The sequence below is a fragment of the Cynoglossus semilaevis genome, chromosome 6 (assembly GCF_000523025.1).
Source record: "Cynoglossus semilaevis isolate Cse_v1.0 chromosome 6, Cse_v1.0, whole genome shotgun sequence".
Lineage (NCBI taxonomy): Eukaryota > Metazoa > Chordata > Actinopteri > Pleuronectiformes > Cynoglossidae > Cynoglossus > Cynoglossus semilaevis.
Window position 1 is genome coordinate 4,999,198 of NC_024312.1, and position 24,341 is coordinate 5,023,538.

General features: G+C 43.2%; 3 protein-coding genes and 1 long non-coding RNA gene across 7 annotated transcripts; 2 read left to right on the top strand and 2 right to left on the bottom strand.

The window, feature by feature from the left end:
* The first annotated feature begins 32 nt into the window (after window positions 1–32).
* On the top strand, window positions 33–12,635 carry chka (choline kinase alpha). 3 transcript variants are annotated; one of them, XM_008311419.3, is made up of 12 exons: window positions 36–439; window positions 1,076–1,184; window positions 4,012–4,065; window positions 5,390–5,503; window positions 5,786–5,919; window positions 7,103–7,207; window positions 7,477–7,535; window positions 7,622–7,709; window positions 8,807–8,915; window positions 8,994–9,100; window positions 9,546–9,627; window positions 10,175–12,635. In XM_008311419.3, exons 1-12 carry the CDS (start codon window positions 210–212, stop codon window positions 10,232–10,234), a joined length of 1,251 nt encoding a protein of 416 aa, XP_008309641.1. In that variant the 5' UTR covers window positions 36–209; the 3' UTR covers window positions 10,235–12,635. The 3 variants fall into 3 exon arrangements, with proteins under 3 accessions (XP_008309642.1, XP_008309641.1, XP_024912257.1); XM_025056489.1 differs by lacking the exons at window positions 36–439; window positions 1,076–1,184 and adding an exon at window positions 1,232–2,007; XM_008311420.3 differs by lacking the exons at window positions 8,807–8,915; window positions 8,994–9,100; window positions 9,546–9,627; window positions 10,175–12,635 and adding an exon at window positions 7,886–8,791 and having other exon boundaries at window positions 33–439.
* Window positions 3,236–3,689, bottom strand: LOC112487136 (uncharacterized). The gene is made up of 2 exons (XR_003049939.1): window positions 3,564–3,689; window positions 3,236–3,518 (listed from the first exon to the last, which is right to left on the bottom strand). It is a non-coding gene; the product is annotated as an uncharacterized LOC112487136 (long non-coding RNA).
* A 753-nt stretch (window positions 12,636–13,388) lies between the features above and the next one.
* cetp (cholesteryl ester transfer protein, plasma) lies at window positions 13,389–18,588 on the bottom strand. Of its 2 annotated transcripts, none has more exons than XM_025056488.1 (19): window positions 18,321–18,588; window positions 17,895–17,911; window positions 17,668–17,814; window positions 17,077–17,191; window positions 16,858–16,989; window positions 16,630–16,700; window positions 16,438–16,525; window positions 15,991–16,060; window positions 15,807–15,867; window positions 15,396–15,487; window positions 15,211–15,310; window positions 15,024–15,103; window positions 14,898–14,948; window positions 14,632–14,781; window positions 14,362–14,429; window positions 14,217–14,261; window positions 13,945–14,015; window positions 13,676–13,761; window positions 13,389–13,556 (listed from the first exon to the last, which is right to left on the bottom strand). In XM_025056488.1, exons 3-19 carry the CDS (start codon window positions 17,807–17,809, stop codon window positions 13,479–13,481), a joined length of 1,500 nt encoding a protein of 499 aa, XP_024912256.1. In that variant the 5' UTR covers window positions 17,810–17,814; window positions 17,895–17,911; window positions 18,321–18,588; the 3' UTR covers window positions 13,389–13,478. The 2 variants fall into 2 exon arrangements, with proteins under 2 accessions (XP_024912256.1, XP_024912255.1); XM_025056487.1 differs by having other exon boundaries at window positions 17,895–17,997; window positions 18,321–18,587.
* A 423-nt stretch (window positions 18,589–19,011) lies between these two features.
* Window positions 19,012–23,795, top strand: ldhd (lactate dehydrogenase D). Its single transcript, XM_008311456.3, has 11 exons — window positions 19,012–19,178; window positions 19,683–19,795; window positions 20,405–20,546; window positions 20,631–20,772; window positions 21,063–21,222; window positions 21,395–21,594; window positions 21,666–21,794; window positions 21,902–22,029; window positions 22,350–22,440; window positions 22,536–22,647; window positions 23,098–23,795. The coding sequence occupies exons 1-11, from the start codon at window positions 19,098–19,100 to the stop codon at window positions 23,276–23,278; spliced, it is 1,479 nt and encodes a 492-aa protein (XP_008309678.1). The 5' UTR covers window positions 19,012–19,097; the 3' UTR covers window positions 23,279–23,795.
* Window positions 23,796–24,341: the final 546 nt, after the last annotated feature.

A 24,341-nucleotide genomic window follows, 5' to 3' on the forward strand; every position in this document is an offset into this window, starting at 1 on the left:
GGCGCGGGGCTCAGACCATCTTCATTCGTCATTGAAGCTGCTGCAGCGGAAGTTTCCATCAGTGTTATTGGTCTACAACGGTTTTAGCTACGCACGAAAGAAAAAAAAAATCGACAGAAAACTAAAGTCAGAGGACAGTGATTCCGTTTATCTAGGGTTATAAAAGGAAATAAAGATTTTCATCCGCGTTAACTAAAAAACCACAAAACATGAAAACCAAATTTATCAACGGGGTTTCCTCCTCTCCGTCCATGTCTCTGGGGCTGCTGGTGACTGAGAACGCTCTACAGGTTCAGCCCGACGTCCTGGAGGAGCAGCAGTGTAAGGACGCACAGTTGGACCTCGAAACCCGCCAGAGGGCGTTCCTGTGGTGTCGTGAGTTCCTGCACGGAGCTTGGAAGAATCTGGAGGAGGAAGAGTTCTGCATCAGTGTCATCAGGTACGCGATGTTCCAGTTGTTGATTTGTAGTCAAATAATGTCAACCTTCTCCGTAACCACGTCCGTGAGCAAAACGGCCAGGATTCGAGAAGAAATGCCTGGATTTGTGAGACAAATGTTTTAAACTTATTTTTTAAATATATATAGATAAGCAGGTGTTTCTTATTAGTGTCTTCAGACACGAACTCTTCCACCTCAGACCGTTACTCGTCCTGCCACTGTGTCTTCAGACACCTCAGACCGTTACTCGTCCTGCCACCGTGAATGTCAACAAAACCTTAAGAAAATAACGTAAAAACACAGAGAAGCTAATAGTTTGGCTTCTCTCCAGTTAATTATGTACAATTATTACTGTTTTAACCGTAGTGGTCTGGTTTATATACAAAATTACAGGAGCTAGCTCATCATCACCAGTCCACTTTGGGGCTCCACCCCCTTTTAACAAAATAGTCCCGTGATAACATTCCATTCTTATCACGAAGCAAATGTCCACTAAGACTAGGAAATGAGTCAATATGACTGTATGGTGGTGTGTGTTTTGTTCTCGCATTCTGTTAAATACCATTATTGTCAATGGGTGTGGCTCATTTTCCTATGTAAAGTAATGACATTACAACTTCTCTGCGGGTCCTGTAGGGGGGGTCTGAGCAACAAGCTCTTCCTGTGCAGCCTCTCTGACAGCGTGGACAGCGACGGTGAGGAGCCTCGGAGTGTCCTGCTCCGTCTCTACGGCGCCATCTTACAGGTGGGAGCCCCATCTCACTCACGTGACTTTGAAAAATTAAGCTAAGACAGAATTTAAAAAAATATAAATTAAAAATAAGGTCTTAGTCTCATCTTCGCCACCTTGACGATGAAACGATATGTTCCATTAGTAAAAAGTAGAAACAATGGGTAACGTTAAAGGGGCAGTCCAACCTGTTTGAAGGATGGTTTTGTTACTTATGTCAACATGGAATATTTGTAGTGCTCTGTGACGCCCTCTGTACTGAAACCTAGAGCCAGGTAAAGACTTGCCAGTAGGTGGACCAGAAAGCTGACAATACACTAGCCGAGAATATCTACATTGTTCTAATGGTAGGACCAGACCAGATGCATCTAACGAGTTGTTTAGATTATTCAGTACATTTACTGCTTTATCTCACTGTTGAACATTCACACCAAAGTCCATGGAGAAAATCAATGATTTTTATCTGAGGGGGCGCTCACAAAGCACTATCAGCTGCATACACATTCATTTTTTAACATCTCATGAAACCACACTACAAAATATCTCAAACTGTCACTTTTAAACTGCTCTACATTTATTAGGTTTATTTTGTTTTACTTTTAATGTTGCTCCACAAAGGAACAGCAGGATGTTTAATCAAAAGTAATTTGGGTCAAAGGAAAGTTCTAGGTGTGTGTTTAATTTGTGCATGTGTTAGCCTTCAAGCTTATGTGTTAGCGTGTTAGGTACATGCTGATGTACCCCCATGGCTGTACATGCGTGTGTTCTTTGCCGTAGGCTTCCCAAAGGAGCATGCCTTGGGCTTGCTAGTTGCCAGGTGAAGCCACCCAAAACCACGGTACAGTATGAGATCTCTGAAGCCTCAAAGACGTTAACACACAGAGTTTCTTAATCACAGAAGCCGACGCCCACCAGGGGGTGGGGTTTGTGTAAGGTCCATTGGCGCAGGTAGAAAGTTTATTAGCATAAACCGTACCTGACTGAAACATCATATAAAACGAGTGTTGAAAATATTAGAGTAACTCCGAGTCAGACGGACATTTAAGGTCTTTTAGCTAACTTTAGCTTTAGCCTAACATGTAGCATAACCTCACCTCTTTTTAGGCTAAATTTAAGCTCACACCTTCCAACAACTTAAAGGTATAACCTCTGTCTGCTAACTTTTATCATAAATCTAGATATAAGCTAACCCTTAACTAAACCCTCAACTGCTATTTTTTTACATTTAGCAAAAACCTTAGCTGTCTTTAAGACACCATTTGGCCTAATTTTAGCTTTAACATCAGATGTTTTATGCTTTATGTTATCTTTAGTTAAATAACCGCTACATCTAGGCTAACTCTGATCTAAACCCTTACTAGTCGTTAGGCTAACATTGATTTAGAACCTCAGCTAACTCCATTGAACTAATAGCTGGTTTGTCTTTAGGTTAACCTCTAAATAAAATATTTGCTTTCGACTACATTTTACCTAAAACCTAAGCTAACTTAACTGCAAAGCAACTCTTAACCAACTAACTTCACTGTCTTGTCTCACATTTTAGCTCTTTAAACTCTATCTTTTAGTCCTGCCTGTTAATTATGGCCTGGTGTTTTACCTTAGACCTCTGCCAAAAATCACCAGATCTGCTGTGATGTAATCTGTCAACATTTTCAACAATCCTAACGAGCATAAATGCATTATCTACAGACGGATGTCAATGCTGAACTGGTCCTGAAAGGCTGTTCTCTTTGTTTCTCTGCTTCCGTTATCTCCTGAGATGACGTGGCGTTGGCGTCCACAGCTCACAGCCTCATGATGACCAGTTGCTGACAGTGTTTTAAAGATAACAGCTGAGTCATCCAAAACAGGATAACAGCAGGGTTTAACAACAAGGAAGAGGAAGAAAAGATGTTTGTTCATTCCTTAAATATCTGCAGTTTCTAATCTGCCCCTTATGACACTGATGCTGATGCTGTGAGCAGCACATATTCTTTGTTCCTCTGGTGAATGACAGATGGAGAAAGAACCTCGAAGAAAATTCAAAAAAGTGTTATTTATTATTAAAGGTTCTTTTGGTTCCTGCATCAGCTTTAAAAGATTTTCATAGAGAATTAACTAAACTCCGGCTTATTGCTAACGAGCGTACGAGCTGTTAGCTGTTATGGCTCACGATGTCCCAGAGACCACAGAACGCCGTGTCCTTCAGCACGACGATGGCTGCAGCAGCTGCTGCTTCATCACAACCTGAACACAGTCAGGAAGTCAGCAGTAAAGACTGAACAAGCTGATGCCTGTGTTTCTGGGGAATGGAGGAATGTGAAAAGGGGCATGCTGGGAAGAAAAGGTGGGAAGAAAATAACAAAACACCTACCGATGTAAACACTCTAATGATAAAAAAAAATAACAAAACACCTACCGATGTAAATAAAATGTTTCTAATACTAAAACAATACTAAAACTTCTCATAAACTAAACTCAAACCTAAGGTTAGAATCATACAACTGCAACTCTAGTGCCACCTAGCTGTCGCATAAAACAATACAGTACAGTTACAAAAACATTTTTATCAATATTTGCGAAGAAGAGAAGGCAAAACATGTGACTATGGTTCCAAAAACAGGACTTTTGGGGTGACACTGGTTTCAGAAGCGAGCTCTTTGATTGGACGTTTACATGGTGAGAATCCTGTTCTTCTGTTTCCTCTCTTCTGACTGTGATGTTGAACAGAACTCACGGAGTCTGGTCTCTGAACTCATACTGTGCTGTCTGTACTGCAGAGGCTTTAGTCGCCTGCTGGTGTCATCGCCCGCCGTGGCCTTCGCACGTGTTCACACAAACTTCTCCCTTCTTCTGTCCACAGATGTCCTGTAACAAAGGAGATTCCACACAGTCCAACAAAGAAAACCAGACCCAGGTCAGTGGTACGCTCAGGCTAAATATGTTGGTGCTGGTGTGTGTTAGCCATGAACAAAGTAACAGTTAATATTAGAGAAGAGATGAAAGTCCTTCCGATTAAAGTGCGCTTCTACCGGACTCAGTTTGTGTGAGACACAACCTGACCACAGGGGGCAGCAATGGACCAGCAGCTAAAATCACAGATATTGTCTACGGACAGTTAACGTTGTTTTTTTTTTTTTGGTTTGTGGCGTTTTGTGACAGGTTAGCATGTTTTTGTGTCAACGTGCGGCCGGTTCTTCAGACTGGGGAGAATTGTGACATGTCTGCCAACCACTGTGCACTTCCTGCCGTTGGCAAGACCCACAGACTTCCTGTCAAAAATGTCAATGAACAGCAGGTCTTACCCTCACATCCCCTCTAACAGCTGACGTTGACTGGAGTTATTCTGAGTGTGAGGGCGGCCTCTGTCCTCAGTGCGGCTCAGACACTCAGTCTGGCCTTGACCTGATAGAACAGGTGTGGCATGAAGCAGACGCTTTAACCCACTTACTTACTTATCCTCTCAGTGCTGGGTCAGATCCACCGCCAGGAGGGATTATCTAACGTAGTGCAGCGCCTCCTAACCTGTCTGCGTGACAGTGAGATGCAGGACTATTAAATACTCTCGCAAAGGTGGCAGCAATCTGCTATAAAAACTAAAAAGAACAGAGACTCAGAGTCGTTAAAAAAGATCTCATTATAAGTATTCAAGTATTCAATTCCTGTGAGTACATCAGTGTTGTGTTCAACTAAATAGGTCCAAGCTTCACAGTGAGTAAATCTACTGTGAGTAAATTAAAAAGAGTAGACCACTCATCCCTCACCTGAAGAGTAGAAGTAAATGACTGAGTGATGTTCAGCAGACCTGACCTGGAGGATCTGCAGCTACTTGAAGGTTCTGTTGCAGAGACTGGTGTTAGAGTTCTCACAGAGAACCGTCACCTCTGCAGAATCTCTGTCCCATGAACTGGACAGTACTGTTCCCTCTGGACTGTTCTCCTGCTGGACCCACAGCACCAAACACATTCCCTGGACCACAGCCAGAACCCCGGTGTTTGGATCCAGCCCGGTCGCCACAGCAACGTCTCTGAAGGTCATTCACATTCAGTACAGCCCATGATGGTTCCACATTTAACCCGTGGTTCGCCCACAGCCTGGGGTCATCAGAACCCTGGGTGTCCTGCTGTCACCTGCTGCTTTTGACTTTTTAACTCCCAAAATGTCGTCACTATCTGTTCTCGTCATCTGTCAGTGATCAATATATTTCATTGGGTCATCAATCGTGTGTGGTGTCGTTCCAGGGCACGGAGGCCATGATTCTGGAGAGTGTGATGTTTGCCATCCTGGCTGAGAGGGAACTGGGTCCAAAACTCTACGGTATTTTCCCTCAGGGTCGACTGGAGCAGTACATTCCTGTGAGTACCTGTGTACTTGTACTCCCTCTTGTACAGAGTGAGTCACATGATCAAACTGTTCTTCTACAGCAGGGCTCCACAACCCCAGTCAGTGGGATGCAACCCACATACTACAGAGTCTCAAGGCTGCTGACCACCAGAGGTCAAAGGTTAAATGGGAGGTTCTGTACTAGGGTTATCGTGTGAAATTGTTCTGTGGATCGGGCAGTGAAGGATTCTGGGATATACTTGCTGTACAGTGTCTGTAGTCAACTGCGTCAACGTCGTGTTCTGTTTCCACAGAGTCGTAAACTGGACACCAGTGAGTTGAGTCACCCCCCCATCTCAGCCGAGGTGGCGGAGAAGATGGCCAAGTTCCACGCCATGAGGATGCCCTTCAACAAGGAACCCAAGTGGCTGTTTGGAACCATGGACAAGTGAGTTGTGACAGTCCTCCTGGGAATTCTGGGAAATCCTGAAGTAAATATTTTACTGTGTAGATGAACACCCTGGGACACAGACTAAAGTCAGAGTGTCTTGACAGCTGTCAATCATTAACGTTACTGCAAACTGACCGTGTCATAAATAACTTTAGTACAAACAAAAACATCCGCACATAGGAAACCATGTGACCCACTTCCCAGAGGCTCAGTCGACATCACGTTACGTCATATGCCATATACATCCAACATTTTCACGGCTTCAGGACACACGACGTGGTGGTGCAGCGGTCGCTCCTCCCTTTGTGGAGAACAGAACTCAACCGTGGCCTCTGCAGACGTGTCTTACCTTTGTCCAAGATTCCTGCCAAAACCGTTGCCTTGTTGGCAACTCTGGTTCAAAGGCATGTGAACTTTGAACTTGGCGGTCTCGTGGACCTGGTTTATAGACTGGTGGGATTTATTTGGTTTGAAGAACACCAGTTTTCTTCCATGACACATTGGACCTGTGTTCTTATCAACACTGATGATAATTCCACCGTCTTATCTTGACAAACTTTTGGTGGGAATTCTTCCGAGTTTACGTGTCGTACGGTGTGGGTCACTGACCAAAGTCCACTGTACTTTTCCTCTCCTTCTGTGAGAACACTGTAGTGACATGACTCACTGTCCTACCCTCTGTCCCACAGAGGGTAGGACAGTGACCTGGATCTGTGCTGTAAACAGAGACGACGACCAGATGAAACAACACTCAGTTTAACCCTTGATTCAACAAATCATTTTTAGTAAATATCCTCACAGTGCTCACACTCCCCGGGTACTTAAAAGCTGCCCACTGCTCCCCTTGGTGATGGGTTAAAAGCAGAGGCTCAGTTTTGTTGTATCCTCGTGGTACAATGACAATACAGACCATAAAATTAAATTAAATTGATTGATCCTGTTTCTGTGAAAAGAAACCCATGAATTTATGGTTCTTTATCTTATTAATGAAGGAACCAAAGAGCCAATCAGTATGTTTGAAATCATCTTGAATCAGTGACATCTTGGGGTATTTCCTCCCACACAATCTTAATAAAGACTTTTAAAGACTGGTGTGATTTCTCTCTGAGGTTTGGTGTGATAGTTCCTTAACTCAGAGTGATGTCTAACTGGATGTGATCATTTGTTGTATTTTCACCAGGTACATGGACCAGGTGATGAACCTCGACTTCACCAGAGAATCACATCGCTGTCGTTACAACCGCCTGCTCAGCTACAACTTACCACAGGAAATGGATGTACTGAAGTATGTTCTCTCACACACTGACACGTGACACACACACACATGCATACCAATGTTATATAACCCACTGTACAGAACATCTGTTTTCCTTGTCGACCACAGAGTTAAACACATGCATGTGTTGGAAACTACAGTGGATCAGAACGAGTGTTTTTTTTTTTTTTTTCTCACACTCGTTCTGATCCACAGTGATCTCCACGATTTTATCACAGCGTCAACGAGTCTCACATCACATCATCAGTCTGTGAACAGGTGTTTTCTTCTCTCTCCAGGTCTCTGCTCGACTCCACCCCTTCTCCTGTCGTCTTCTGTCACAACGACTGTCAGGAAGGTCAGTTATGTGAAACCCTCACAGGCCCCGCCCATTAATGTTCCTAAAATAAACTGATTGTTTTTTTTTTCCTGTGCTGCCTTCAGGGAACATCCTGCTGCTGAACGCTCAGAACACGGAGGACAGACAGAAGCTGATGCTCATCGACTTTGAGTACAGCAGCTACAATTACAGGTGAGTCACAGGTACTACAGGTGAAACTGCAAAAAAAAAACAAAAAAAAAAAAACTACCAGTTAAAGTATTCCTTCCTTCGTTTTTTTTTTTCTCTCTCTTGTACTCCGCTTCTCCTTTTCTCACCCCACCTTCCCTTCACCCCCCCCCCTCTCTCTTCACTCTGGTGTGAGGCAGCCTGATCTCCCCCTCTGCATATTTCAGTAGATCACTGCAGCCCTTATGTAACAAAGCTATGAGGTTGACCAATCAGGAGAGAGAGATGTTGAGGGGGCACACACATATACACATCCACACTTTTATTGCTTCAACATTGAAAACCGTATGAACTGCGGCCCCTTCAGGTCTCCCTGATGTAGAACAAACACACGAACCTCAGGACACACACACACACACACACAAACATTCTGGATGTGCATGTGTGTGTATATTCTAAAATCCTCCTCCCAGGAGGGGATGTGTCCTGTGGAGCGAATCAGAACAAGCAGAGTGTTGGAGTTGGGTTTGTTTTCCCAGCTGCTGATAACAGCAGCGTGGGAATCGAACATGTGCATCGTGTCCAAGAGTTCAGCTCCAGAACTCACAATCACATCAACAAACGGTCCAAGTCTAAAATAACTATGAAAAAAAAAAATTGTTTGTGGGCCGCGCCCACATTCTGAAAATGTGTAATGTGTGTAATGTTTTGACCAAAAAAACTTCTGTTCTGATATGGCAACCAACTAAGCAACCACCCATTTGTAAAGAAAAAAAGAGTGAACGCCGTTGCACCCATCTGACAAACGGACCACACCCTAAAATGTTATGAGTGCAGGAGGTTGACCACTAATGCAGAATCCTCTCGGACCAGAGAGGGAATGTTTTCACTGACGCAGAGAAAGGAGAGTTGAAAGAATGGATGTGTCAGCACTGACCCCCCCTGGTCAGCAGTGGTACTGCAGCTGGAGAATCTTTGGCAGAGCTTTTGCATTATTATTATTATTAATGTGATGTATTAATGCATAATAATATTAAACCTATATATATTCTTCTATGTAATAACAAAGTGTCTGTATCGTCACATTTTTGTTGATTTCTTTATTTCTCGTCTTCTCACAGAGGCTTCGACATTGGAAACCACTTCTGTGAGTGGATGTACGACTACGACTGTGACGAGTTCCCTTACTTCAGTGTCAACACACAGGCTTATCCGTCAAAGGCTCAGCAGGTGATTGCGTGCGTGTATGTGCGTGTGTTTGCTAGGTGTGTGTTGACTGTGTCTAACCTGCGGCTCCTCTCTCCACAGCTCCACTTCATTGAACACTACCTGCGTGAGTCTCACTGTGGCTTTGATGATCTGAGTGAGGAGGAGCAGAGGAGGCTGAAGGAGGACATGTACCAGGAGGTGAACAGGTGAGTCCTCAGACATAGTACCAGCAACAGTGAGGCTGCCTTCACTGACCCCTGAAATCATCACATGGTCCCAGCCAGAAATGGTCACCAGCGATTCTTAGTCCCAGTGTACAGAAACAAACAGTACCAACGGTACCAGAACTTCCTTGTGGTTCCATCGGTCTGTGGGTTTCTTGGGAACACAGTTCACAGACAATAGTTCTGTTGAAACAGTTCTAGTTTAGTCTAGTCTAGTCTAGTCTAGTTTCTACTCGGAACATGTTTTCTGTAGATGCAGATGTAAAGAAAATGCAGAAAGATCTCCACCAATCAGGAAGCTACGTTCAGGCTCCTCCCCTTCCAGCCAGGAACCTAATGTTCCTGTGTGTTTCATAAAAACAGCCCTAAAGGCTACAAGGCTCATTTAATAATGTGTGTGTGTGTGTGTGTGTGTGTGTGTCCACAGGTTCTCCCTGGCGTCCCACTTCTTCTGGGGTTTGTGGTCCATCATCCAGGCTCGACTCTCCACCATACAGTTTGGATACCTCGTGAGTGAATATTTAAAGTTTAGATTCTTCATTTCTGTCAATGTTTACTGAGTCAGCAGGTCAGACCGACAGGTCAGACCGACAGGTCAGACCGACAGGTCAGACCGACAGGTCAGACCGACAGGTCAGATCGACAGGTTAGACAGGTCAGACCGACAGGTCAGTTCACATCTGCTGGAACTGACTTTGCAGAAAATATATAAAATAAATGTTTGACAAACTTTAAAATCTTCTTACATCTGCTACTGTTTTAATAATTTTATTATAAGACAACTTTATTGACAAGTCAGTTTTTTTAAATAAACGTTAAACTCTTTAATTAAACTCAATTTATTCAATTATTAATAAGTATTTTATAAAAAGATAAACATTTTAATAATAGATGATAGTGTTGAAAATAAATGCTATTCAATTTAAACGTTATAAAAATGTTATTCTTTCCAATGTCATATTTAAACAACAAGATCATTAACATTTATATAAGAATTGAATAATCAGTTGCTAATCAGTTGTAAAAATATCGTACATTTTTCCGTGTTTTCGACAGGACTACGCGCTTGCTCGATTCGACGCCTACTTCCAGCAGAAGAAGATCTGGGCGAAGTAACAGAGAGAGAGAGAGAGAGAGAGAGAGAGAGAGAGAGAGGGGATTGGATCCAGCATGTTAAGACAAAGGTCTGACGATGAGCTCCGCCCCTAACTCCACACTCGCAGCTCAGCGTAGACTTGATGCTGCCTCCTGTTGGTGCTTTTTAGGGCTTGACTCTTTAAATTCACCGCCCCATAATCATTTACAGCTCAAAGCTCATGCTGTGACATATAGATACCTGAATCAAACCGTTTGCATTGGAAGAAAAGATTTACCATCGGGTTAAACAGTAAGCCCTCTGCTGGCTGATGGGACCACTACAACTCACACAGGGTTGATGTAATTCTGGTGGTCAGCAGCATGTTTTTATTTTGCTTTTTACTGTATTTGAGGATCTTTTTAGATGTGACTCTACCAATACATTGCGGTGTTGGTGACACCTAGAGGTTTGATTGCAGTTTTGCAGAATTTGTGGGGCTTAAATTTGTTATGTATGCAAACAAACAAAAACAGAAAACCAGCATAGACAGATGTTAACATCAGGAAACCAGACTTAGTCAACCATTCACTCTCCACATCAAAGTCCTTAGAAATAATCAGAGATTTCAGTTCAGAACAAAAACTGCCAGCCGCTGATTTTTTTTTTTCTATGGACTTTGGCCTGAGCTAAAATCACTGACTTTTTCTATGGTACAGTTAGACTGCGTTGGCCATTACAGAGGATGTTGTTCTTCATCAGAGTCTCCCTCTGTCCATTCAGAGTCACAGTGTTGTTGACCTGGTTTAAAGTTTACTTTTGTCTGATTCTGAACTCTACTGTCTCACCTCAGTCGTCTGACGTGAGTTCCTTATCACGTTACTAATTGGCACCTTTTCAACCGAGCCGGGGGTGAACTAGACCTCCTCCATGTTGAACTTGTACTGATGACTGTGACTCAAACTAAGACTCTGTCCTTTGTGACTGCTTCAAAGCAACGACAGGTCATGTGATCACCTTTAGACAGTATTTTGTGACCTGTTGTTGAACTCCAGAACTTTTGAATGTGCTGCACTTGCTGGTTAGATGTGGACAACATTGTGAAATGTCTACAAAAATATTAACTTTTCGATCTCTAGTTTGAAACCCAGTTGGTCGTTTCTGACCCTGAATGTGAAAAAAACACGTTTGTTTTCCATCTCCCTCAAAGAGTGGTGTCGTTGCAAACATTCCAATGTCTCAGAAATGCCCATGGTTTTCAGGAACCAAACTAACATCCGTCTGTGGAACTTTAACACCTGTGAACGACAGTCGGACGTTGACATTCCTGTTGTTGCAGTGACCACCTCATGCCATTGAGTGGTGCTGTATGTCGAACAGAGAACGAGCCATCACTCCTTTGATAAAACCGTTTCCACAGAGCGGTTAGAAAATGTCACTGTTTACTTCAGCGACATCTACTTTTTTTGCAGTGATTTTTGGGTAACAGTTTAATTCTACCTAAAAAAAATAGTGTAGAAATTCAAGACTGTGGGAAAAATTATCTTATTTGTATGTATTTTTTGTGTATTTTCTGACTTTTGCACCATCTAATGTCAGACTGACAACTTTTTAGTTGTTTGAAGTTGCTGAATCGAGTATTATTACTTCTTGTCCTCCACAGCGCTACTGTTGACAACAGGAAGTGGTGAATAATTGAACTGGGCTGTGCTCTGATTGGCTGTTACAAGTAACATACACAGTATGCTAGAAAATGTGAATGATGCTAATGCTAGCAACATTTGGTAGCTTAGCCGCTCAACTGTGACAATCCTGTAGAAATGTAAGTCTGTATTACACACACACTAACACGACTCGCTCGTTTGGGTTTGCTATTTCCCATACAACGTTTTTGTTTTTTTAAATTGTCAACCAGAAGGGGGCGTGGATGTAGGTAGAGGGGGTGAAGTGCTGTGGCCTCTGTTGCGAGGTGTAATTTTCTGGTTAACACTTTAAGATTCAGTCTTAATGACTGATGGGATGTTAGCATTAGCACATGCTAACTTCAACTTACAATGGGATCAGTGAACGTACATAGAGAGGAGTCCTTGTTGTCTGATGCACTTTGAACAGAAGGAAAACAAAAACGTTTGACATGAAAAAAAAACTCAAATAGTAGAATATAAGTTTAAAAAGTACTTAACTTTAGACTGTGGGTATATTTTTCATAAAATGTGGTTTTCTTTGTATATTTTCATTGGTTTTAGGTAAAATGTAATTTTATTTTCATTTTTTTAATTAAACGTTTCTAAAACGACTTTGTTATAAAGTCGTTACTGGTTATATTTTAATCTTTTAACTGAAGCAGATTTTTTTTCATTGTAACTGTATGAAAATGTTTAAATGGAAAGAACTTTCTCTGCTTGGTCCACAATAAATAAATAAATCAAAAAATAAAGAGCAGCCATGTTTGTCCTGTCTTAAGGTTTTAAACATGTAATAAAACCATAGGTCTATCTGGGTCTTAGTCCTGGTTCTGACTCTCACTTATCCGTCAACACAATCTAATGATTTACTGGTAAACGATTCTTTAAAAAGAATTGTACTGTTACTGTGCTTTTTGAATCAGTTACACTTGCAATGATATTCAAATGGGTGCAGTGACGATGGTAAGAAGAGTGTCTGCTGTTGTATGTCCCAGAACTCGCTATTCTTACATTGTTCAGGAAGTCTATTAAACAAGTAGCTCTTCGTAATTACTAAGTGTCCTTGAAGCAGCTCTCGGCTTCAGAAAGGTTGGTGGCCTCCGGTCCATATGTTGAGTTCAAACTAATCAACCCAACTATAAAATCATTTGTTACACTCTGGCGACACTTAATGTTAAATTTCACACTGTGACTTCTCTTTGTTCCTTGTGGCTTAAAACATATGTTTACCGGAAATGAAGACCGGAAGTCACTCGTGACTGACTCTAACCCCGTTCTTTCTAATAATGTTCTAATTCCGTACTTTGTCTCGCTCTAGTTTAACGGTCCAATGTACTTCCTGTTTTGTCACTTCCTTGTGTTTACAAGCTCCGCCCACTTGATGGCTCGTCGTTCACATTGTGGCTAACGGTGGGGTTCTTTCTTAGCTGTTTTTGGACAGTTATTCATTGACAAATTAATTAGACATAACCGCGGACAGCTTCGCCCAATAAACAGAAATACTATGATGTCTTGTCTGAAAAAAATATGACTGAATATATTGTTTTATTAAAATATGACAGCTTCTAAAAAGTCTTTGGTCAGTGTGTCGTCTTTTCCTTTACTGCAGCGTCCTCTTCAGGAACTGGACCAGGAGGTGGTGAGGGAAACCAAAGTCCATCTGAATCAGCACGAAACCCTGGAGAGAAGAGAAGCAGCTTCAGACCACGGTCAGAAAAAATCAGCTGTTTCTGGGCTAACTATTAGCTATTATTTGGTTAACTTGTGGCCTGTATTTAAACATTAGCTCCGACTCACGTCACGAGGAATAACTTCAGGGTTAATGATGTCAAATAGATTGGCTCCCTGTTTGTCCAGAAGTCTGGTCACTTCCTGCTCCAGAACTGCAAAACAATCGAAAACGGGAAGAGAAAATCACTGATTTTAGCTCAGACCAAAGTCCATACAGAAAAACGCTGATTTTAGCTCAGTAGAAGATTGAGTTGTTTTCAGAATTCCGTTTTCTGTTTATATGTCAGATAAAGACCATAGTCCTTCATTTATTGAATTATTTATTTAGAACTCACCAGACAAAACTTTTGGAATCCCGATCTTTTCGACAGCTTCCCTGATAAACTCCACTTCCTCTTTATTGATCTAATAACACAGGTCATCAAAGTATTAAATGTAACTGTGAATAATTGAAATACCTTTTAATATTTTATGTCTTCATATTTTTACCCATTAATTTAGCTTTCTACTCGAATCAAGATCAAATAATTACATTTTTCATTATTAATACACAAGAAAGTAAACAACATATAATAATAATAATAATGTATGTGATGTATATGTTTTTACTGTGTTGTTGGTTGACGGCAGATCAGCTCCAGTCACAAAAATCCTGCAGGAGAAAAACATCACGTCAATGACAAATTGACGTGAATTCTACCTACAGAAAATATGATGAAAAAATGCAACAAAAATGAAAACTAAATTTTTACTCTGTTGGAATTCCATGCAGGAAAAGTTTCTTATCAGAGTAGGAGGCTCGGACATCTGTGCTCGTGTGCTGCGTGTAAAAAAACCCCAAAACAAATCACTGCAGTTTTAACAGTAGAAGGCGGGGTGTGGGGGGGGGGTAAACTTTAAAGGATTAATTAATAATTATGGTTTAATTAAAATATTGTTATTATATTTTTGTCAACTTGGTTTGAAGTTGTTATAGTTTTTTTATTGACATAAAAATACATAGTTGCAACACAGGAAATTACCGCCTGAAAAAAGAGCACTGGGGTCATTTGATCCCGATCACAGGTCAGTTGACCAGAAACCTCCGCCCACACTCTGGTTCCTGAGGAAGAAGTGTTGAGGAACGGAAGAGAAGAACTCCACACTGAGAGCTGTGGAGACTCAGAGAAACACTGAGAAATACACACACATACACCGTTATACTCGCAAATGTATTCACAAATATAAACACATACATACTGAGATATTCACAGAAACAAGAAAACACATTTGAAATACAGTTTCTTACCTCTCTGATGACCCCTGGTGTTCGACTGGAGAGACTGGTGTTAAAAAGTTCCTGAAAAAAAAACATGTTTGCTCAAAAAAAGGATAGGTTTTCTACAGAGAGAGCGCCCTCTACAGGACGACTCACCCTGAGCTCCGCTGCAGAGATGTTGAGCTGAAAGCGTCCGTCTTCGTGAGCGGCAGCGACCATGGGGTTAAAGACCTGGTCTGGTTCCAAACACAAACACAGCTGGTGTTCAACCAGGACCAAGTTGGACCAACAGATCACGTGACTGTTGTCTGAAGCAGGGTTAAAGGTGAAAACATAAAGTGACCTGAGAGCCAGAAGTACAACATCCGGTCTTCAGTCAGCTGACTGGGATGAAAGACAGAGTCCGTGATGAGAGCGGAGCTGTTCTGGTACTGAGTCAGTCCCTGGAACAGAGGACAGAGACAAGGACAAGGACACTCTGATATCTGCTGAGATCAGTCCCCGTCAGCAGGGGGAGACAAAGTTCACCTTGTGGTAAGATTCCACGTAGTTGGCGGTGATGACGGGAGCAGCAGTGACACCGATGTCCATACTGATGTCTCCGTCACCTAAGAACTGCTCTGGAACACACACACACATACACTGTCATCTCTGATGATGACGTCACATATATATTTTTTAGTCAGCGCCACCTGCTGTTAACACCCGCTTATGAACAGAAGTTAATGAAAATGTATCAGCTCTGTTGTACAGACAGGAAACTCAAGTTAGTAAACTTTAGCGCCCCCTGATGGACAGACTACTGTATGACCACGATTTATGCTGAGCAGACTGGCCCTGACTTACCCCCTCGCTCACTCACCCACCCCCTAATGATTGTCTCACTCACTCTCTTACCCTTTTTACTCACTGACCCTCCCCCCTCTCCCCCTGACTCACCTGCGGTGTCTTGTATGAAGTCAGCCAGGATATTTGCCAGCTTGTTGATCTCCTTACAAATCTGCAGGGATTCAAACCCAGACACTTGTCATTGGTTACAGTGTTGGTTAACTGTTAGAGAGTTTGGTCTCAGTTTGGACCAGGTCTGAGTCCAGAGAGAGTTTAGACTCCAGGGCGCCCTCACCTGGCTTTTGACCAGTAGTTTGACAGTGAAGGTGATGATGTCGGTGAAGAGCTTCTTCAGCCAGTTTGGTCTGAACACAAGGACCAATGGGAAAGGAGGGAAATGTTACCGTCTGTTTTCACGTGATTTGGTGGAAAATGGCTAAGTAGTTAAGTAGTTAGTACTAGGAACTTCTGTCCCCCAGAGGGGGCACGGCAGAGAATAATTGAGAAACACTGCTTTAACATTAAGTGCTTTAATGAGCAGGCTGCACTTACCTTCCTTAACCACCAGGCCAACACTGCCCTGCTATATGGGTATCGGTTCGTATCAGAATCAGAAATTAATGTTTGGACAATATCGGCATATCGGATATTGTCAAAAAGTTGATATCGGACATCCCTGGTAGTTAGTAGTTAACATTTAACTAAAAGATAAGACAGTGAACTCCCTAACCTGACTACTTACTCTCTGTCGCCCTGCAGGTGGAGGCGGAGCTTGTGAAAGTTAAGGTAACAGTCAGACGTGTCAGCCGCAACTTTTCCGTGACCGCAGTCTGACAGAGAAGATCGGACACAGGTAAGGACCACGCCACAATGACAAGTTTAAGCCCACAGCTCGCTTCATGTTTCCAGGAAAGGAAGTTGGAATAAGACTCACAGAGTTTGGGGTTAATTCCCAGATCGATCTGAGACTCGACCTCGAAGTCCAGTGAATTTTCGACATCGATGCTGGAATACGAACAAAGAAAATAACAGAATAAGAAATAAGGGTTAAAATACTTGTTGTCAAAGGAAACTGCTAGTTTATTCATGCTAATGCTAAGCTAGCTTAATACTTATATATATATATATACATATGAATGAAACCACAGGTCATGTGACTCACAGCCAGCTGCCGTAGCCGTACTGCAGCGTCCCTTTGAAAAATGCAGACACGTTGCTGATCTCCATGTCGATGCCGACGCCTGCTCGCAGGGCGAACGAGCTGCGACCGATGGTCAGGTTATGGATCTCCAGACTGAAGGGTGGAGAGAGGTGACATCATTACACACACGTGTGTGTAGCTGTGTTTGATTACACTGTGTGTGTGTGTATGTTTCCTCACTTTTCCAGTCCATACGTCAGTTTTCCGATAAACGCCAGTGATTTCTCTCCTTTCATGTTTGGGTAGCGTGCGTGTTGAAACGCCGCCTCGATGACTTTGGTGGTTTTCTCATTTACTGCAAAAACACAATTGAAGCCCCGCCCACTTAACATGTGACAGACACAAGCCTCACCCACATTACCCCGTCTGTCCTGAGGTCAAAGGTCAAATCTGTCAGTCTTATTGACCTGTCTGTGACTAGGTAACTAAAGGTAACTAGAACCTGATCAACTCTAGGACTAGTTCATCCAGAACCAGATGTTGATCCCAGTTTCTTCCTGTAGACCTGGAGTGTATTAAACCCTGTTGAAGCTCAGCTTCAATGGGAATCAATGGGACAGAACTGGGTGGCTTTGTTCACGGTGGGGGTTGGACAGTGATTGGATCAGATAAACATGAAAAGCCCACACTAAGAAAGGAAAGAAAACAAACAGAAATCTCAGTTTCTGTATAAACAACTCGACCTTTGATGACCTTTACCAGTTCAACTGGTCACCACTTGTGGACCTGCTAACACCAAACACCAAAACGCAGCGTTCCAGTTCCACTTACAGACCACCGCAGCAGGGTAGGTGAGGCGACAGACGGCGCCGGTGAACCTGTAAGCTGAGGCCCGGTCCTCCAGGCAGCTGTGGGACGCCCCGAACATACAGAAGAACAGCAGCAGCAGCAGTGGACCAACATGAGGAGACATCTCACCTGTGAGACAAAGAAGGTGTTCAAACCTGTGGCCTGTGGTCAGAACTGAGCCATGGACAAAAAACAAAAAAACAATTTACCTTAATTTGAGTTTGACCTTCAAAACCAAAGACTGTTGTGATAAAAACTTTGTCAGAACCTGAGGACGACGTGTCCAACCAGGGTCCTGTGTCTCACACACAACTGGAGCAAGAAAAAACTTAAAAAAGTAAAAGTAAAAAAACTCAAAGACAAGCAGGTAAAAAGTAAAAAAACTCAAAGACAAGCAGTAGTCTTTAGTCTTACAAGCTGAAGTGACACAAAAGTAGCTTCCAGCTAGCCCAGGTTAGCTTACAGACTTAGCCATTTAGCTCAATTAGCCAAAACACAAAACCAGAAAGAGCTATAAGTTATTGAAAAGCAGACATTTAGCAACAGCAACAGACGTTAGTCAGGATTAGACAGTAGGTCTAAATCCAGCGTAAAAATAATTAAAGAATGTCCAGCTGGACTTCTGCAGTTCTTACCTTCAACGTTTGTCAGAGCTGTGCTAACAGAACACCGTTGATCCAATCAGGATGTCACAACACAACATGTTCAAGAGTTAAACCAACCATTTGTGGTGAAGGTTCAAAGCCTCTCTGACTCTGGATCATCTATAGGGTTCTTCAGTGAGTTAGTCTCCACTAATGGTCCGGACTCACTGGATTATTGACCTTCTGTTTAGTCCAATCAGAGAGGACAGAGCACGTTGGGCTGAACAAACTGACTTTAGATTTTGTCCCTATAAGTAAACTGGTGCAGAGGAAGGTCAAAGGTCAAAGCAAGGCGGATTTAAAAAAGACAAACCTCTGTCACTTTTGGATTTTTTGGCAAATTATTTTTGCTCTTTTCATTTTTTTTCTTCGGTGCAATGACGTAGACTGGATCAGAATTCTGTTTTAGGGAAAACATTAAATATTAAGTTATTCTAAAAAAATCCTAAAACTTCTAAATAATTATTTCAATGATGGAAGCCTTTGTGGTTTTGTTGTGAACTTGATTCTTATTCAAGTCAAATTATTCTAAACATAATTTAAATGTAGTTATCTGAGTAATTTAAAAAACAATAAAGTTTTATTTCAGGTTCGAAAATAAGGTTCAGGTCTCACATGTTTTTACTTTTTGTTTTCAATATAAAATACGAGTTGAGGTTGGTACCTGAAGGCAGCACCGAGACCCAAACAGGAAGTAGCTGCGCGGCCGCACATGCGCAGAGCAGGAGTCGACAGCTGCCTGTGGAGTTTGAAGTTGTTGTAGCAGAGATGACGGTGAAACTCGGTGTGACGATGAAACGGCTGTTGTATAGAAACTGCTTTAAACTGACGCACTGTCGCTACAGCACCGTGAGTTCAAAACATAAGTGTTTATTTAAGTGTTAGCAGGAGCTGTTAGCATCGTTTAACCTTTAGCCGTCAACTGCGAGCAAAGGTTTCTCTGAGCCACAAAACTTATTCTTAGAATTTCGCGATTAAACTTTTATTTAAAAATATATTTGGACTAATGTTAAAACTCGGACGTTGATGTCTTAATTCTGGTGAAAAAACATGACATAAACTCTTTTCTATTTAAATAATAATTCACAGAGCGAAGCTAAATCCTGGCCGTGTTTGGAATAATACATTAAAATAATATTTTTTAATTGAAGTCGAGAACATCAGTGATTTCAGTTCACAGAGAAATCGATGGTTTTCTGTATGGACTTTGGTGTGGTTGGCATGGTTACCACGACTGTTTTTATGATGCTGTAAACTAAGAATGCAATTTGATTTTACTGCTTGATGTCGACTTTGACCGTATACAGTATCTTTAATGCAAGTCTATAGTTTGATGTGTGTGTGTGTCTCCAGAGTGTACATCAGGACAGCGTCCTCTCTGCCTTCAGGACCATCTGTGGTGAAGACGGCGTCTCTCTGGGTCAGGCTGTCAGAGAACAACATGGTAAAGACGAATCCGTTCACAGGTCAGTGTTCTGACACAGACGATCCAGAACCAGGAGAGTCGGAGGGTTCTCCACCAAAAACACGTAGGTCAGGAAACTGACAGAGCCAAAGGTCAAGATTCATCAGGTCAGCCTGGTTCAAGTCCAGATCTGGATCCAGACCCTGAGCCAGAGTCAGACCTGGAACCAGATCTAACTGAACTACTGGTTTCTGCTCACAGGACCAGAAAAATCCAGTCTATTCTATTCATTTCTGTTCTATCTGATGTCCATCTAAAACGGGCGTGGCCAACCTGTGGCTCGGGAGCCACAGGCGGCTCTTTGCCCGGTTTCATGCGGCTTTTACTTTCAGGTCAAACATTATGTTTTTTGTTTTTTTACACTATGTCAATCTCATGATGATGAGTGTTGGCGTCATATTACGGAGGGAAAACCTAATCTGCACAGATGAAAAGATGTACAGTATACAGGAAGTTTTATTTTATTTTTTCAAAGTTAGTATTACAGGAATTTTATTTTATTTTTTCAAAGTTAGTATATCATGTGGCTCTTTGTAGTAACACAGTAAAAACTGGTTGTCCACCCCTGATCTAAAACATATCCCTATGTGTGACTTCTGCCGTCCTCTAGGTGTCGTCCTCCAGACGTGGTGGTGTTCCCCCGCAGCGTGGAGGAGGTCAGCGCTCTGGCCAAGCTCTGCCACAGTCACCACCTTCCCATCATCCCCTTCGGCACCGGGACGGGCCTGGAGGGAGGGGTCAGCGCAGTAAAGGTAAAGAGGGAGGAAGATGGTGCAGATCAGGGTCAGGTCTGCTGTTGTTCAACCTCTGGACCTGTGTCCTGGGTCTGCCACTAGGGGGGCGTGTGCTTCAGTCTAAGGAACATGGAGCAGGTTGTGGATCTCCACCAGGAGGACTTTGATGTGACGGTGGAACCTGGTGTGACCCGTAAGGGTCTGAACTCCTACCTCAGAGACACAGGCCTGTGGTTTCCTGTGGGTGAGTCCACACCTCCTCCCTCCTCCCTCCTCCCTCCTCTCTCCTCCCTCCCCCCTCCTCCCTCCTCTCTCCTCTCCCCCCTCTTCTCTCTCCTCTTTTCTCCTCTCTTTTCTCTTCTCTCCTCTCTCCTCTCCCCCCTCTTCTCTCTCCTCTTTTCTCCTCTCTTTTCTCTTCTCTCCTCTCTCCTCACTCTACTAATTTTTTCAAGGTAAAAAAAGTACTAGTTGGGAACTGAGTGTCCAGCAGGTGGCGTTGTTGTGGATGAATGGGTTCCTCTGGTTCCCCCTCAGATCCTGGTGCTGATGCATCTTTGTGTGGGATGGCTGCCACCAGCGCCTCAGGCACCAACGCAGTGAGATATGGAACCATGAGGGAGAACGTCCTGAACCTGGAGGTGGTTCTAGCCGATGGCAGCATTCTGCACACGGCAGGAAGAGGGCGCCGTCCCAGGTTAACGTCTATAAGCTTACCTGTGACCTGACGTGGTGGTGCAGGACTGAATTGTCAGTTTTGCCTCCAGACTGACTAAGGACTGACTCAGAACCCACAGACTGTTTGGAATTGAACCCTGCAGACAGGGACCTGGACGAGGACTGGACCTGAACCCTTCTATCTTCTTCAGGAAAACAGCAGCAGGATACAACCTGACCAACCTGTTCGTGGGTTCAGAGGGAACGCTGGGCGTCATCACCAAGACAACGCTGCGTCTGTATGGACTCCCAGAGGCCGTGGTCTCTGCCGTCTGCTCCTTCTCCTCCGTCCAGGACGCCGTGGACAGTACCGTCCAGATCCTGCAGGCTGGAGTCCCCATCGCCCGCATCGGTGAGGACGGAAGACATAAGGACTTTTACTGACGCTGTAAACACTGCGTGAACTGTGTGTGTGTGTTTCAGAGTTTCTTGATGATGTCATGATGGAGGCATGTAACCGCTTCAGTGGTCTGTCTTACCCTGTCTCACCCACTCTCTTCCTGGAGTTTCATGGTTCACAGCAGGGTCTGGAGGAGCAGGTCCACACAGCAGGTGACGTCCGTGGATTAGGTCATCTGATCCACATGACCTTTGACATTAGAAGAACGTTTCCATCAGTTGATGTCAAATCTTTCTCGTGCATTTTCTTGTTTCCACAGAGGAAATCACTCAGAGTAACCGAGGTTCTGACTTCCAATGGGCTCAGGACACCCAGAGCAGGGAGCGACTGTGGAAAGCTCGTCATGACGCCTGGTACGCGGCCCAGGCTCTGAGACCGGGCTGTAAGGTGGGACCAGAACCTGGTGGTGGGAGTTCTGACACTGAAAAGTTTTATGGTATTTTGTACTTTTTTAGCAGCAGATGTAGCTTCACTCCCTGGCCTGTAGGTGGTGCTATGCCCTGTTACTGGTGGAGTGTTTAATTTGAACGTGGTCCTGTAAACTGGGTCAGAACTTTTTCCGTCTCTCGCCAACAAGTGTCACTTCCTCTTTGGACTGGAACATTTGAGTTACTTTACACACATTACTGCCACCTACTGGATCTATTTTTCACAGATGCTGTAACGTGTCTCTAGGATGCTCACTCTGCTGCCGTATGTGTTTTCAGGCTTACTCCACAGACGTGTGCGTCCCTGTGTCTCGATTGCCTCAAATCATTGTTGAGACAAAGGAGGACCTGATTGAGAACAGGCTAACAGGTATTTCTTCGCTCAGACTTTAATTTTGTCATGACAATAAAGCCACACGTACTAAAAAAAATCTTCTACTCAGATCATCTTGCGTTTCACCTCAGGTCCCATCGCTGGTCACGTGGGTGACGGTAACTTTCACTGCCTGTTAGTGGTCGACCCCAACGACACAGAGGAGCTGCAGCGCCTCCATCTGTTCACTGACAGACTGGCCAGGTACCTAACTTACCTAAAAATCCAATTTTGTTTAGAGCAGCTGGTCCACTGCTGCCTCCTGTGGTCAGTCAGTGTCACTAGGGTAAATCCGATCAAAAGGTTTTTTTTACAGTAAAGTCACGGAATAACACGAGTGACGGAGGCAGCAGTGGATCAACAGCTGCTGTGTCTCTGAGCTAAAATCACTGATTTTCTCTATGAGGTTTGGTGTGGGAGAGAGTAAGATTCTGAAGAAACCGTGACGTTCAGTGGACATAAGTTCAACAGGCGCTTCATTTTTTTTTTCTTGATGCCCATTTTCAGTTGTTCAGTGCTTCATTTTTTTTTCTTGATGCCCATTTTCAGTAGTCTCTTCGGTGCCCTTAGGGGGCGCTCACAGAAGGGCCAGCTTTGCCTGCCTGTCCAGCCATAACTGTTTAAATCAGTTTCTAAAACTGTGTTTTTCTGCAGACGAGCGCTGGCCCTGGACGGCACATGCACTGGGGAACACGGCGTAGGTTTAGGGAAGAGGGCGCTGTTGTGCGAGGAGGTGGGGCCTGTAGCCATGCGGTTGATGCAGGGTCTGAAGAAGACTTTGGACCCTGGTAACCTGATGAATCCTGGGAAGGTTCTGCAGCTGGAAACAGAATAGAAAAAGGTGTTGAGCTGATGAAACTGACTTTAAAAGTCGACAAATTACTTTGACTTTAAAAATAAATTAAAATAAGTATTTATAATATTGCTGTTAAATTTACATTTGATTTTAATGTCAGAACATATTTAATCAATGTGAAATTACACAGAGGTTTTTCTCAGGATTTGATCAGAAATACATTTTATAATTTCTTACAAAGTGAGAGCCATGAAAACAACCAGTCTGAGTTTCACCTCCTCTCACTGTTCCACTCTTCTGTTTGTGACTGTTATATTTAATTATTATTAGCTTTTAGCCATAGAATTGCACCTGTCATCCTTTGACTGCGTATATTTTTGGCTTTAAAAACGGACTACTAAAGTCACTGCAGTACCTCCGTGGCCACCAGGGGTCGTAAACTCGCAGTTGATTTGACGTTTTTTTAAACCTTTTTGTGTTTTCCTGTGTGACGTCACCTGGCTACCTGCTGTAATCACATATAAAATGTGTGACTTGAATACAGATTTTTAAAAAAGGACGTCTGATTGTTATTAGTGACCTCTGCTGTAGGTCACTGGTACTGTATCTCTGGAGTGAACTCTGTTGCACTCAGCTGTGTGACCTGACGTCAGGGGCAATCATATTCTCCCTAAAAGCCCTGGAGCAGGTGTGTATACAAAGGTCTTGGTGTTGACGTCTGGGAATTGACCCGGCAACCGCACAACCTGCAACACAGCTGAGTTAATTTCTTTTTAATGGCCATAAAACAAAACTGACGACACGTTTACAAAAAGTCATAATGATTTCATCTCTATAACAATAAAAAGTCATAATAATAATAATAATAATTAAATAATAATCAGTGGTGATGATGATAAAGCAGCTGTTTGTCGCCTCCTCTGAGTTTGCGCACTCAGCATCAGCAGCAGCATCAGCATCAGCAGCGGCGGCTTCTCTTCGACCTGTCGCACGGGGAACGAGCACCGAACAACGGCTGACAGCAGCAGTGATTCCTGCTCAGATCCGAACTCCTGTCGCGCCGCCATTTTTCACTCATTGATTACATTTGTGTCTGTGACAG